Genomic DNA, 15,391 nt, shown 5'->3' with positions numbered 1-15,391 from the left:
TCTTCGTCTATAACCTCCCCCTTATACCCACAGCGCCTCTCCGTCTATAACCCCCCTCTATACCCACAGCGCCTCTTCGTCTATAACCTCCCCCTTATACCCACAGCGCCTCTCCATCTATAACCCCCCCCCCCCCATACCCACAGCACCTCTTCGTCTATAACCTTCCCCCCCATATACCCACATCGCCTCTCCGTCTATAACCCTCCCCCCCCCCCCCATACCCACATCGCCTCTTCGTCTATAACCCCCCCCCCCCATACCCACATCGCCTCCGTCTATTCCCTCCCACACAGCGCCTCTCCGTCTATAACCCTCCCCTGAAATCTGTGCCTCCTTCACAATCCTCTCCCTCGTTGCCCCATATATGGCACCCCCCCTCCTACATTAGGATGAGTACTCTTCGGCTCCTCCTGGAGTGTGTACGCACATCCTTGCCTCCTCTGCGCTTCGGCGGCGGCAGCAGCCATATGATGGGGTCATGGCGCGGCGTGCTGTCCTCCTCCTCATGCCGCTATGCCCTAGTCCTGGCACTGAAACATTTAGCTGTATTTGCCTATGAAAGACGTGAATACAGGGAGGTGGGAGCCGGAGCCCCCGGTTCTCTGCGAGCTGCACAGCATCCTTCGGCAGGCCGCCTGCCCTAGATAGTCATGAACAGGAACCCATCTTACAGGACTTTTTTCTTTGTCGCTCCTTATTGGGAGACCCAGACAATTGGGTGTATAGCTATGCCTCCGGAGGCCACACAAAGTATTACACTAAAAGTGTAAAGCCCCTCCCCTTCAGCCTATACACCCCCCGTGCTGCCACGGGCCCATCAGTTTTTATGCTTTGTGCGAAGGAGGCACACATGCACGCATAGCTCCACAGCTTAGTCAGCAGCAGCTGCTGACTATGTCGGATGGAAGAAAAGAGGGCCCATAACAGGGCCCCCAGCATGCTCCCTTCTCACCCCACTCTTGTCGGCGGTGTTGTTAAGGTTGAGGTATCCATTGCGGGTACGGAGGCTGGAGCCCACATGCTTCTTTCCTTCCCCATCCCTCAATTAGGGCTCTGGGTGAAGTGGGATCCTTTCGGTCTCCAGGCACAGGAGACCGTGCTCCATCCACAGCTCCTGAGGACCATGCTGGATAGGAGCCGAGTATCGTTCAGGGACATGGCCCTGCTACTTTGAGGTACTCTGTGTCCCCGTGGGGACCGCGCACAGCAACACTCCAGCATTGCTGGGTGTGCTAGTGCACCGGGGACAGCAGCGCTGACTGCGTTTGTGCCATTACACACTTCAGCGTCGCTGAGTGTGTTCGTGTAGGGGGGACTGCCGCGCTGACCGCCGCTGCCATGGTTATCACTGCGGCGCGGCTGGGACTGTTAATGCGCCGGGGACTTCCGCGCCGACCGCGCTTATACGGCGGCCGCGCTTATAACTCGAGTCCCCGGCTTTTGCGGCCTAGTCTCGTTTTCTTCCCGCCCCCAGCCCTGCCAGTCAGGGGAAGGGCGGGACGCTGTACAGGACGGCAGCACTGAGGGCTGGAGCATGCTTTGCATACTCCACCCCCCTCACTCTGCACAGTGGGGCACCAGTTCCCGCACTTTTCTGGGTCACGCCCACGGCTCCCTCCTCTCCTCAGGACGCCGGCAGCCATTCCTCTCAGCTCTGCTAACGCTGGAGAGGAGAGAGACAAGCTCAGGGAGACCCAGGCAGGATTTCTGGTGCCCACACAACCGCTTTGCGAAGGCGGTAAGCAGCACCTGTGGTGCTGGCCCCACTAGTGCAGAAGTGTACTTATAGATTATATGATTATAGTCTATACTTTACACTGTATGGTGCACTGTTGATTTTTGTCTATATAACCTCCTGTATTGCTCAGAGGAGACAACAGCATGTCGTCCACAAATAGCAAGGGTGCCAAAGCACAGACTTACTATGCTGCCTGTGCAGCATGTACGGCTATACTGCCGGCAGGTTCCACTGACGCTCATTGTGTGCAATGCTCGGCCCCTGTGGCACTTTCTCAGCCGGAGCCTCTGCTAAGGGTGGCCCAGGGAGAACCACCTGTTAACACTGTCCAGGTGACAGGGACGGAGTTTGCAGTTTTTACTGAAAGACTTTCTGAGACTATGGCTAAGATATTAGAAGCCTTGCAGTCCAGGCCGGCATCTCAAGCCAGGGGCACTGTGGAATCATTGCCCCCTGGTCCCCCTCAGTTGGAACAGCAATGTCCTCCCGGGGTGTCTCATGGATCCCAGGGTGAGGTCTCTGACACGGACCGCAGCCCCAGACCGATTAAGCGAGCTCGCTATGATATCCCCTCGACATCATCACAATGTTCAGGGTCTCAGCGAGAGGACTCTCTGTATGATGAAGCGGAGGTAGCTGATCAGGATTCTGATCCTGAAGCCGCTCTCAACCTTGATACTCCTGATGGGGACGCCATAGTGAATGATCTTATTGCGTCCATCAATGAAATGTTGGATTTTTCTCCCTCGGCTCCTCCAGTGGAGGAGTCAGCCTCTCAGCAGGAGAAATTCCGTTTCAGGTTTCCCAAGCGTACAAAGAGTATGTTTCTGGACCACTCTGACTTCAGAGAGGCAGTCCAGAAACACCGAGCTTGTCCAGATAAGCGTTTTTCCAAGCGCCTTAAGGATACACGTTACCCTTTCCCCCCTGACGTGGTCAAGGGCTGGACTCAGTGTCCCAAGGTGGATCCTCCAATCTCCAGACTTGCGGCTAGATCCATAGTTGCAGTGGAAGATGGAGCTTCACTCAAGGATGCCACTGGACAGACAGATGGAGCTCTGGTTGAAATCCATCTATGAAGCTATCGGCGCGTCTTTTGCTCCAGCATTCGCAGCCGTATGGGCACTCCAAGCTATCTCAGCTGGTCAGGCGCAAATTGACGCACTCACACGTACGTCTGCGCCGCAGGTGGCGTCCATAACCTCTCAAACGTCGGCATTTGCGTCCTACGCTATTAATGCTGTCCTGGACTCTGCGAGCCGTACGGCGGTTGCAGCCGACAATTCGGTGGCAATACGCAGGGCCTTGTGGCTGCGGGAATGGAAGGCAGATTCGGCTTCCAAAAAGTGCTTAACTGGATTGCCATTTTCTGGCGACCGTTTGTTTGGTGAGAGATTGGATGAAATCATCAAACAATCCAAGGGAAAGGAAACATCCTTACCCCAGGCCAAACCAAAAACACCCCAACAGAGGAGGGGGACAGTCGAGGTTTCGGTCCTTTCGGGGTGCGGGCAGGTCCCAATTCTCCTCGTCCAAAAGGCCTCAGAAGGATCAGAGGAACTCCGATGCATGGCGGTCTAAATCACGCCCTAAAAAGACCGCCGGAGGTGCCGCTACTAAGGCGGCTTCCTCATGACTTACGGCCTCCTCACACCGCATCCTCGGTCGGTGGCAGGCTCTCCCGCTTTTGCGACACCTGGCTACCACAAGTAAAAGACCGTTGGGTGAGAGACATTTTGTCTCACGGTTACAGGATAGAGTTCAGCTCTCGTCCTCCGACTCGATTCTTCAGAACATCTCCGCCTCCCGAGCGAGCCGAGGCTCTTCTGCAGGCGGTGGGCATTCTGAAGGCAGAAGGAGTGGTGGTCCCGGTTCCTCTTCAGCAACAGGGTCACGGTTTCTACTCCAACCTGTTTGTGGTTCCAAAGAAGGACGGGTCCTTCCGTCCTGTTTTGGACCTAAAACTGCTCAACAAACACGTAAGGACCAGGCGGTTCCGGATGGAATCCCTCCGCTCCGTCATCGCCTCAATGTCCCAAGGAGATTTCCTAGCATCGATCGATATCAAGGATGCTTATCTCCACATACCAATTGCTCCAGAGCATCAGCGCTTCTTGCGCTTCGCCATAGGAGACGAACACCTTCAGTTCGCGGCACTGCCGTTCGGCCTGGCGACAGCCCCAAGGGTTTTCACCAAGGTCATGGCTACAGTAGTTGCGGTCCTCCACTCTCAGGGTCACTCAGTGATACCTTACTTAGACGATCTGCTGGTCAAGGCACCCTCTCAAGAGGCATGCCAACACAGCCTCAACGTTACTCTGGAGATTCTCCAGAGTTTCGGGTGGATCATCAATTTTCCAAAGTCAAATCTGACACCGGTCCAATCGCTGACATATCTTGGCATGGAGTTTCATACTCTTCCAGCGATAGTGAAGCTTCCGCTGGACAAACAGCGTTCACTACAGACAGGGGTGCAATCTCTCCTTCAAGGTCGGTCACACCCCTTGAGGCGCCTCATGCACTTCCTGGGGAAGATGGTGGCAGCAATGGAAGCAGTCCCTTTCGCGCAGTTTCACCTGCGTCCACTTCAATGGGACATCCTACGCAAGTGGGACATTATGCCGACGTCCCTAGACAGGAACGTCTCCCTCTCTCAGGCAACCAAAGCTTCCCTTCGGTGCTGGCTTCTTCCCACCTCATTATCGAAGGGGAAATCCTTCCTACCCCCATCCTGGGCGGTGGTCACGATGGACGCGAGTCTGTCAGGGTGGGGAGCAGTTTTTCTCCACCACAGGGCTCAGGGTACGTGGACTCAGCAAGAGTCCTCACTTCAGATCAATGTTCTGGAGATCAGGGCAGTGTATCTTGCCCTAAAAGCGTTCCAGCAGTGGCTGGAAGGCAAGCAGATCCGAATTCAGTCGGACAACTCCACAGCGGTGGCTTACATCAACCACCAAGGTGGGACACACAGTAGGCAAGCCTTCCAGGAAGTCCGGCGGATTCTGCTGTGGGTGGAAGCCACAGCATCCACCATATCCGCAGTTCACATCCCGGGCGTAGAAAACTGGGAAGCAGACTTTCTCAGTCGCCAGGGCATGGACGCAGGGGAATGGTCCCTTCACCCGGACGTGTTTCAGGAGATCTGTTGCCGCTGGGGGATGCCGGACGTCGACCTAATGGCGTCACGGCACAACAACAAGGTCCCAACATTCATGGCTCGATCTCAAGATCACAGAGCTCTGGCGGCAGACGCCTTAGTTCAGGATTGGTCGCAGTTTCGGCTTCCTTATGTGTTTCCTCCTCTGGCACTGTTGCTCAGAGTGTTACGCAAGATCAGGGCCGACTGCCGCCGCGTCATCCTCGTCGCTCCAGACTGGCCGAGGAGGTCGTGGTACCCGGATCTGTGGCATCTCACGGTCGGCCAACCGTGGGCGCTGCCAGACCGACCAGATTTGCTGTCTCAAGGGCCGTTTTTCCATCTGAATTCTGCGGCCCTCAACCTGACTGGGTGGCCATTGAGCCCTGGATCCTAGCGTCTTCAGGATTATCTCAAGAGGTCATTGCCACTATGAGACAGGCTAGGAAACCAACGTCCGCCAAGATCTACCACAGGACGTGGAAAATATTCCTGTCGTGGTGCTCTGCTCAGGGGTTTTCTCCCTGGCCATTTGCCTTGCCCACTTTTCATCTCAATCAGGACATTTCCTTACCCTCGTTTTGTCCTCATCCAGTTCACCAATGTGAAAAGGATTTGCACTTGTTAGATCTGGTGAGAGCACTCAGACTCTACATTTCTCGTACGGCGCCCCTGCGCCGCTCGGATGCACTCTTTGTCCTTGTCGCTGGCCAGCGTAAAGGGACACAAGCTTCCAAGTCAACCCTGGCTCGGTGGATCAAGGAACCAATTCTCGAAGCTTACCGTTCCTCGGGGCTTCCGGTTCCCTCAGGACTGAAGGCCCATTCTACCAGGGCCGTGGGAGCGTCCTGGGCCTTGCGACACCAGGCTACGGCTCAGCAGGTGTGTCAGGCAGCTACCTGGTCGAGCCTGCACACTTTCACGAAACACTATCAGGTGCATACCTATGCTTCGGCAGATGCCAGCCTAGGTAGGCGAGTCCTTCAGGCGGCAGTTGCCCACCTGTAGGACGGAGCCGTTACGGCTCTATTATGAGGTATTATTTACCCACCCAGGGGACTGCTTTTGGACGTCCCAATTGTCTGGGTCTCCCAATAAGGAGCGACAAAGAAGAAGGGAATTTTGTTTACTTACCGTAAATTCCTTTTCTTCTAGCTCCAATTGGGAGACCCAGCACCCGCCCCTGTTTTTGTATACACATGTTGTTCATGTTAAATGGTTTCTTTTCTCCGATATTCCTTCGGATTGAATTTACTTTAAACCAGTTTATAATTTTTTCCTCCTTCGGGCTTTTGCACCAAAACTGATGGGCCCGTGGCAGCACGGGGGGTGTATAGGCTGAAGGGGAGGGGCTTTACACTTTTAGTGTAATACTTTGTGTGGCCTCCGGAGGCATAGCTATACACCCAATTGTCTGGGTCTCCCAATTGGAGCTAGAAGAAAAGGAATTTACGGTAAGTAAACAAAATTCCCTTCTTTTCTGTTTTTGTTCCCTTGATGACTCCAGCTCCCTTCAGATCATGGAGACCTTGTAGTGGGTGCTTGTGGTGTGGGTCGGCCTGCTGTATTATTTCTGCCGTATTCTACATTTTTATCTACTTATATACAGATGGTTACACGGTAGTCTGTCTTGTCCTTTCAGCTCGGCAACGAGGACCAGCAGGAAAAGCTCCTGCGAGAATGGTTGGACTGTTGTGTGACTGAAGGCGGCGTGTTGGTAGCCATGCAGAAAAGCTCACGCCGTCGCAACCACCCACTAGTGACGCAGATGGTGGAGAAATGGCTAGATGGTTATCGTCAGATCCGCCCCTGCACGGCACTGTCTGACGGCGAGGAAGATGAAGACGACGAGGACGAGTGAGAAGAAGGCTCTAGTGTTGAAGGCTTAATGTCTGAACCGCACCTGATGTGGATCATGACTGGGACCTGAGGTAATGGGACCCTGCCTCAACCACTTGAGGCCTGACACAGGGAGGAATGCTCCAGCCCACCTAAATCCTGAGGAAATGGCTCCTGTAGAAGAAGACCTCCTTGTCATTGAGACTGGACACTGTTTTTCATTTTGCCTCTCCCTCTGGGTTGTAAATCTTGGCGTATAATGCATGTGTTGTGCAATGGTGGGGGGAGAGTACTTTCGGAGGTGAAAAAAAAAAAATCCCTTGGTCAGCTCATAAGTATAATGGGTCGGCCATTTTTTTTTTTTTTCTTGCTTTCCCCTAGTTCCTGACTTTTTTTTTTTTTAATTAGCAAAGCTTATGTTTCCCCCTTTTCACTTATTTTAATTTGTCCCTCACTTGATTTTTAACCCTGGCATTACTAGACAGGCCGAGCTTTGTATATTGCACAGTTACAGACAAACGGCTTGTGTCTGTCTTCAGCAATAAAGGGGTTAATCATTTACTTTTAAGCTTCTGTACACAAGTGGTAAGAACACAGGATCAAGGCTCTGCCTTCATGCACAAGCAGCGATGGGCTCAGACGTCAGACCCCATCCCCTTTTGATTTTATTTTTTATTTTTTATTTGTGGTAATGAAATAGTTAAGGGTTGAATGGAAAAAAGTTGACTAGTTTTGTTTTTTTTTTTTTTTTCTTTTCCCTTTTTTACGTCAGCTTTTTTGCTTCCTATTTCCTCCGTCACCCAAGTATTTTTTATTTTTATTTTTTTTTTGTCCTTTAATATATTTATTTGTCCAGCGTCACTCGTCCCCCCTCTCACATGCAGGAATTAGGCTCTAAAGCGATTGTGTGCAGTTTTCCAGCTTGGACTTTATTGCGAATGTGGCACAAATACATCGTCTTGCTGTGAATATCTCGCACTGCTTTCTGTGTCACTTTGTACTTAATTCTGTCTGGAAGGATCGAACGGTAGGTAAAAAAAAAAGGCACAAGTCACTGAAGAAGGGGGTCCTTTCCATCTATTACACTCTCACTTTGTACAGGTCCAAGACCACTTCCCAATGAACCCAGACGCCTGCTGCTTAAAGGGAACCTGTCAGGTGCGATATACACTCAGAACCACGAGTAGTTCTGGGTGTATATTGCTAATCCCTGCCTAACTGTCCCTGCTAGGGTATACAGGGACAGTTAGGCAGGGATTAGCAATATAGCATAGCATAGATAAAGATATCTATAGAAAAAGTATTTCTAAAGATTTATTTTTTTTTTTTTATATATATATCATATGCTAATAGCCACAGGGACTTGTCGAGAGGGCATTACTTCCCTTGGCTAGTCAGCCCGCTTAGCATGTAAGTCTACCCCTGCGCAGTGTCAGAGCCATGGGTTCTCTCACCTCTCTGCTGCCATTGCATCCAAGTCCTGGATTTCGGCTCTGTGTGCATGATCCTGGAGTTTCGGTCATGCGCACTACATGGTTTGAAGCCAGGACTCGTACACCCGGCTTCATAGTGCGCTTGACCAAAAGTCTTGGATCATGCGCACTGAGCCGAAATCCAGGACTCTGACACAATGGCAGCAGAGAGGTAAGTGAGATCATCCTCTGACACTGCGCATTCAATAGTATGTAAGCATGCCCACAGGGGTGTACTAACATGCTAAGGGGGGGTGCGACTAGCCAAGAAACTAACACCCTTGTGACTAGTTGCTGGCCTTTTTAGCATATTATAAAGAATCTTTAGAAATACTTTTTGCAAAGATCTCTTTATCTACGCTAGTGTATACAGGGACTGTTAGGAAGGGATTAGCAATATACACCCAGAACTGCTCATGGTTCCTGACAGGTTCCCTTTAATGTTCTCCATCCTTCAGTCAATCTAGGAGAAGCCACCAAGACACATTAATCCTGACCATTTCATGAAAGGAACACTAAACCTACAAATTTAAGGGTTTTAATTAATCAAGAGAAGGTCATCTAAACTCTTAGGTCTCCGTCACATGTCCGTGATTTCAGTACGCATAGAATCTGTTTTGTTTTTTGGGGGTTTTTTTTTCCCACTAATACCACATGCACCCATTACAAATAGTAACTATTCAGGTTCGGATTATTTGAAACAAATCTCAAAATACTATTCCGGTATTCGTCACTAATAACAAACCTAATGCAAGTCAATAAGGAACCCGAACATTTTTTGTTTCAGGCAGAGTACTGAAATGGTCTCTTCAGGGAGGAAGGAGACAAACTTGGGTGCCACCTATTGGAAGTAGGAATCCTAAAAGTCAAGTGACCCTTTTAACAAGCCTTGTCATATGACTTAAGATTTTTGCCAGATCAGTACCTCAATTTGCACACACTGTGTTTCGGGGTGATTGCTCCTCGTCAGTGCAAAGTATGAGATCTGATCTGGCTGTATGAGAAGCTATAGTGGAGCATTGCACTATAAGACACCTCACTGGCAGTTAGATTGGTTTGTCAGTCTCCGCAATCTAGCTGCCAGTGAGGTGTCTTTATAGCTGCTATGCTCCTCTGGCTCCACTATGGCTTCTCATACAGCCTTATCAGATCTCATACTTTGTGTTTCAGGGAGATTGTCCCTCATCAGTGCAGTGTGTGCAAATTGAGGTTCTGATTTGGCATAAATCCTAAGTCCTATGAAAATGCTCTTTAAAGAGCCACTTTTGACTTTTAGCATTGCTACTTCCAAGAGGTGGCACCAGAGATTGTCTCCTTCCTCCCTGAAGAGACACTCTTGAATATTTCCCAGAGCAGCATTGCAGCTATAAGACAGAATGGTTTGTCAGTCTCCGCAAGGAGATAAGTTTTCCCCTTAGATGCTGAGTACTGGAATAGTACTCAATAAGCATTCTTCGAGCACGAATAGTTACTAATCACCCATCACTAATTATAACCTATGGGGCTAATCTCGTCAGTGTTCTTATTTGTACCGTCTAATCGTGCAAACCACATGGAGGGATCTCTATTTTGTTTTCTCCTGGCAGCCAAGATGATTAGGGCCAATGCAAGCAACTTGGGTCCATGAACAACACGTACAGCGCCTGGAAGGCATCAGTACTGTGCATGTATAGGAGAAGCTTAATAATTTAATTATTCTATCCATACCGGAAAACCACTGACACCAGTACACGTGCTTTTTCACATTTTGCATGTGAAGGAGGCCTTGGGTCTCATGCAGATGTCCGCTCTCTGACCTCACTGCATGGACTCGCCGCTGGTCTCTTGACCGGAGCATAAGAGCTTCATATATAGATATAGATCTATCTATCTATCTATCTATGATGAAGATAGCCTGGCCAAAAAAAAAAAAAAACCCTGTATCTGATCCAATAATAGTACCGTGGGGATTGGGGGGGGGGACACAAGTAGCACACTGATGACAAAGTGCTATTGATTTATTACTATTTTAATGGTAGGGAAAATTTGAATTATTATTTTTTTTTAATATGAATGAGAAATTGATGTTAATCTGATGGGAAAAAAAATGGATGAAAATCAAATTTAAGATACTATTTTTTACTTTTTTTTTTTTTTCCCCCTGATGCGCAAAAAAAAAAAAAAAAGCTGAGGCTTTAAAGGGAACCAATGACCAGGATTTTTCTATATAACCTGGTGCCAGTATAGCACTGGCTTTATCCCTCTGGTTCTATACATACCTGTAGTGGTCAGCTCAGATGTTTAGGTTTCGAAATCCAAAAAGGTAGTTTAAAAAAATTAGCTGCTTGTTGAGTGACAGCTGCAAAGGCTCAGAAAATATCTGGGGGGTTGTTCATAGTTTTCTTCTCCTCCTGTTATGCTAATTCTAAGTATTATACAAACAATTCACTAAAGGGGGCTTTACACGCTACGATATCGTTAATGTTTTATCGTAGGGGTCACGTCGTTAGTGACGCACATTCGGCGTCATTAACGTTATCGCAGCATGTGACACTTATGTGCGACCTAAAACGATCGCAAAAGTGGCACAAATCGTTTGTCGTGGAGAGGTCATCCAAAAATCGTTCATCTCTCATTAGCGATGTTGTTCCTCGTTCCTGCGGCAGCACACATCGCTGTGTGTGACACCGCAGAAGCGAGGAACATCTCCTTCCCTGCCTCCAGCGGCAATGCGGAAGGAAGGAGGTGGGCAGGATGTTTACATCACGCTCATCTCCGCCCCTCTGCTTCTATTGGACGGCTGCCGTGTGACGCCGCACGACCTGCCCCCTTAGAAAGGAGGCGGATCGCCGGCCATAGCGACGTCGCAGGGCAGGTAAGCCGTGTGATGGGGGAGCGCGATTTTGTGCGTGACGGGCAGCGATATGCCTGTGTCGCCCAAACAATGGGGGCGGGTACGCACGATAGCGATATAGTTACCGATATCGCTACCGTGTAAAACCCCCTTGAGTCTCTTGCAGGACCTGTGGTGATGTCATACCCCTTGTGACCAGAATGGGGGGGGGCCTCAGCCAACAATGCTGGATACCAGATCAAATGGGTATGACCTCACACAAGTCCTGCAACAGACAAAGGGAATTGTTTGTATAATACTTATCCCCTCCCTCTGTTAGAATTAGCATAACTATGAATTCCCCCCCAAATATTATCAGATCCTCAGCTGCTGTCACTCAACAAGCAGCTAATTTTATAGACTTTACTTTCTTGGATTTCAAAACCTAAACCTCTGAGCTGACCACTCCAGGTATGTAGAGAATCAGTCTGATTAGTGCCAGTATAGCACTGTATGTAGAGAGTCAGCCTGATAGTGCCAGTATAGCACTGTATGTTGAGAATCAGCCTGATAGTGCCAGTATAGCCCTGTATATAGAGAATCAGCCTGATAGTGCCAGTATAGCACTGTATGTAGAGAGTCAGCCTGATAGTGCCAGTATAGCCCTGTATGTAGAGAATCAGCCTGATAGTGCCAGTATAGCACTGTATGTTGAGAATCAGCCTGATAGTGCCAGTATAGCACTGTATGTAGAGAGTCAGCCTGATAGTGCCAGTATAGCCCTGTATGTAGAGAATCAGCCTGATAGTGCCAGTATAGCACTGTATGTAGAGAATCAGCCTGATAGTGACAGTATAGCACTGTATGTAGAGAATCAGCCTGATAGTGACAGTATAGCACTGTATGTAGAGAATCAGCCTGATAGTGACAGTATAGCACTGTATGTAGAGAGTCAGCCTGATAGTGCCAGTATAGCACTGTATGTAGAGAGTCAGCCTGATAGTGCCAGTATAGCACTGTATGTAGAGAGTCAGCCTGATAGTGCCAGTATAGCACTGTATGTAGAGAGTCAGCCTGATAGTGCCAGTATAGCACTGTATGTATAGAATCAGCCTGATAGTGCCAGTATAGCACTGTATGTATAGAATCAGCCTGATAGTGCCAGTATAGCACTGTATGTAGAGAGTCAGCCTGATAGTGCCAGTACAGCACTGGCTTTAGGTTATATAGGAAAATCCTGCTGATTAATTCCCTGAAAGGATTTTTCACTCCCCCCTTCTCCCCTTATTGGGTACATGGTAGTGATGATTGCAGCTATATCACTGCCCCCGCTACAGTATGCTTTCACTTCATTTAATTTTTTTTTTAATTTTTTTTTGTACAGACTACATGTCAAAAACTATAAAAAAAAACAAAAAAAAAAACCCGCTACTTTTGTATCAAACAATGCAAGTCAATGACCCCATGAAAAAAGCGTGCACTGTATTTTTTCTGACTGATGCAATAAGGATTGGAAAAAGTGACAAACGAGATAAAAAATACGGATCTAGTACTGTACACTGAAGATCCTGCAGCCTCAGGTATTCATGCAACCCGGTCCATGGTGTAGAGTCTTCGAACCTGAGACTGTTGTGTTTGGAGCAGAAGCCCCTTGGCTGGTCTGTAAATCACGATTAGTGTTTCAAGGATGTATGATTTGATATATTTTTTTTTTTTTTTTTTTTTTTTTTTTAAAGGGGTTATTCAGGTTTGAGAGCAAGCCTTACTTGGTGGCTACAGGCGTGATAATATATGGTATTCCAGTATTTCCATTGTGAGTAAGCGGTCACCGGCCGACTAGACACTTCTGCAATCTTGCTCTTAAATACTGCAGCCTTAAGGTCCAGTCACACTAAGCAACTTACCAGCGATCCCAACAACGATAGGGATCGCTGGTAAGTTGCTAGGAGGTTGCTGGTGAGATGTCACACTGCGACGCTCCAGCGATCCCACCAGCAACCTGACCTGGCAGGGATCGCTGGAGCGTGGCTACACGAGTTGCTGGTGAGCTCACCAGTGACCAGCTCCCAGCGCCGCGTGGAAGATGCTGCACTTGGTAACTAAGGTAAATATCGGGTAACCAACCCGATATTTACCTTGGTTACCAGCGCACGGAGCTACACGTGCAGAGAGCAGGGAGCAGCGCACACTGAGCGCTGGCTCCCTGCTCTCCTAGTTACAGCACACATCGGGTTAATTACCCGATGTGTGCTGCAGCTACATGTGCACAGAGCAGGGAGCAGCACACAATGCTTAGCGCTGGCTCCCTGCTCTCCTAGTTACAGCACACATCGGGTTAATTAACCCGATGTGTCCTGCAGCTACATGTGCAGAGAGCAGGAGCCGGCACTGACAGTGAGAGCGGCGGAGGCTGGTAACAAAGGTAAATATCGGGTAACCAAGGACAGGGCTTCTTGGTTACCCGATGTTTACTGTGGTTACCATCCTCCGCAGAAGCCGGCTCCTGCTGCCTGCACATTTAGTTGTTGCTGTCTCGCTGTCACACACAGCGATCTGTGCTTCACAGCGGGACAGCAACAACTAAAAAATGGCCCAGGACATTCAGCAACAACCAACGACCTCACAGCAGGGGCCAGGTTGTTGCTGGATGTCACACACAGCGACATCGCTAGCAACGTCACAAAAGTTGTTAGTTAGCAGCGATGTTGCTTAGTGTGACGGGGCCTTTAAAGGGGTTGTCCAGATTTATTTATTTTTGCATAATTCTGCAGAGAACATCAGTGTTAAGCTGGTTTCACATCAGCAGTATTTTTCGGCCACATGTGACCTTATCTTGCCGCAATTCCATTTAACTGTATTGAACTGTACCGCCTTTGTGGCAAAATACCGCTGATGTGCGCACAGCCTCATTCACCTCCTGCAGATGATGATGATTAAAGGCCTCTGCCTTCCCAAAACTGGCAGACAGTGTAGAGAGGGGAGGCTCCTGCTGCAGAAAATTCAAAGACACTGAGGAGGCTGATGACTGGCGTTCCGGGGAAAATTAACATAGAAAGGAATCGATTTGAAAATGAAAAAATTATATAATTTTAATTTTTTTTTTTTAATTGAAGCATTTCTAGGTTTAGTCTTCTTTTCATTTGGAAACTTTACTTTTCTGCTCCAATAAAATAGAAATGTCTCCCTGCACAATATTGCAGCTTCAAGTTGCTAAAAAAAAAAAATTTCTTTTTTTTTTTTTTTTTTTAGGACCCTTGAACATGTCAGTGATTCCGCTATGTATGATGCTGTTTTTATACGTACCGGAATTGCGGACATACGCAGACCCATTATAATCAATAGTGCAGCGCGTGCACACGTCTGTGTGTTCTGCATGGAGACAAGTCAGTTTTTCTCTGGCACCATGGATATCACGCAGACCACACCGTGGTGTGACACGAACCGGGGAAAATGCGTATCTGTGGAATAAAATTATTTTATATACGCTGCTATGTTTTGCTTCAGTGCCCACTTATTACATAGTCACTGCACTGCGGATCTGGAAGCAAGTGTGACATCAGCGCTGGGGACAGGTGCGTATAAAGTTGCTGTTCTCCGTGTGCTATCACAACTAACACATGCAAAAATCATGGCACGTGGAGGAGCATATGCACCTTCAACAGTGTATTTTTCACTGACGTGTGAAAGGCCTAAGGCTGGTTTCAGACGTCCATGTTTAATCAGGTACCAGTGACACGCGTGGTTATGGTCATACGTGTTTGCATACATGTGACACGTACCAGATAAAACACGTGTCCCTGTAATGAAAAGATGTTCTATATTTACCTGTAGCCAGCGATGCTGTCTCCTGATCCCCGCTCATTATTTTCATTGATTATTCACTGCCTGAGGATCTGGAAGCCGGAGCATTGCGGGGACAGGCTGGGTACAGCACAGCATTGCTGGGGACAGCGCCGGTGACAGGTGAGTATACAGCAATTTGTGCAGTGACATCCAGGGACTCATCAGGGTTCCCAATGAACTCTCATGAACCCCTTGAAGTCACCATCGTGACACTCGCTGTAGCGCAGTTGTCGCAGAGTTGTCATCAGAGTTTATTGGGAAATCCGATGACCTGGACGTCCCTGCACACACACTGCTGGCAGGATACGCACCTGTCACTAGCGATGTCCCCAGCGATGCTGTCGTCGGCGGTGCTGTCTCCTTTGCTGTCACCGCGATGCTCCTGCTCTCAGCTGCTCACTGCGGTGACTAATCAATGAAAATAATGAGCGGGAGGCAGCAGAGCCGGAGACAGAATCGCTGGATACAGGTAACTATAGAAAATCTTTATTTCAAAACCCGTGTTTTCTCCGGCACGTGTTACACTGATGTCACACAGATCACATCAG

General features: G+C 48.8%; 1 protein-coding gene across 4 annotated transcripts in view; it reads left to right on the top strand.

Moving 5' to 3' along the window:
* Positions 1–7,685, top strand: part of ZRANB1 (zinc finger RANBP2-type containing 1) — an 88,684-nt gene extending 80,999 nt beyond the window's left edge. For all 4 annotated transcript variants that reach the window (XM_075348505.1, XM_075348501.1, XM_075348502.1 and 1 more), the window contains exon 10: positions 6,520–7,685. In XM_075348505.1, the coding sequence (XP_075204620.1) occupies positions 6,520–6,738 (219 nt within the window). In that variant the 3' untranslated portion in view covers positions 6,739–7,685. The remainder of the gene's footprint in view (positions 1–6,519) is intronic.
* The last annotated feature ends 7,706 nt before the right edge of the window (positions 7,686–15,391 follow it).

The sequence above is a fragment of the Anomaloglossus baeobatrachus genome, chromosome 5 (assembly GCF_048569485.1).
Source record: "Anomaloglossus baeobatrachus isolate aAnoBae1 chromosome 5, aAnoBae1.hap1, whole genome shotgun sequence".
Taxonomy (NCBI): domain Eukaryota; kingdom Metazoa; phylum Chordata; class Amphibia; order Anura; family Aromobatidae; genus Anomaloglossus; species Anomaloglossus baeobatrachus.
Note: the sequence above shows the minus strand (reverse complement) of the source record. Positions and strands in the feature narration are given on the sequence as shown.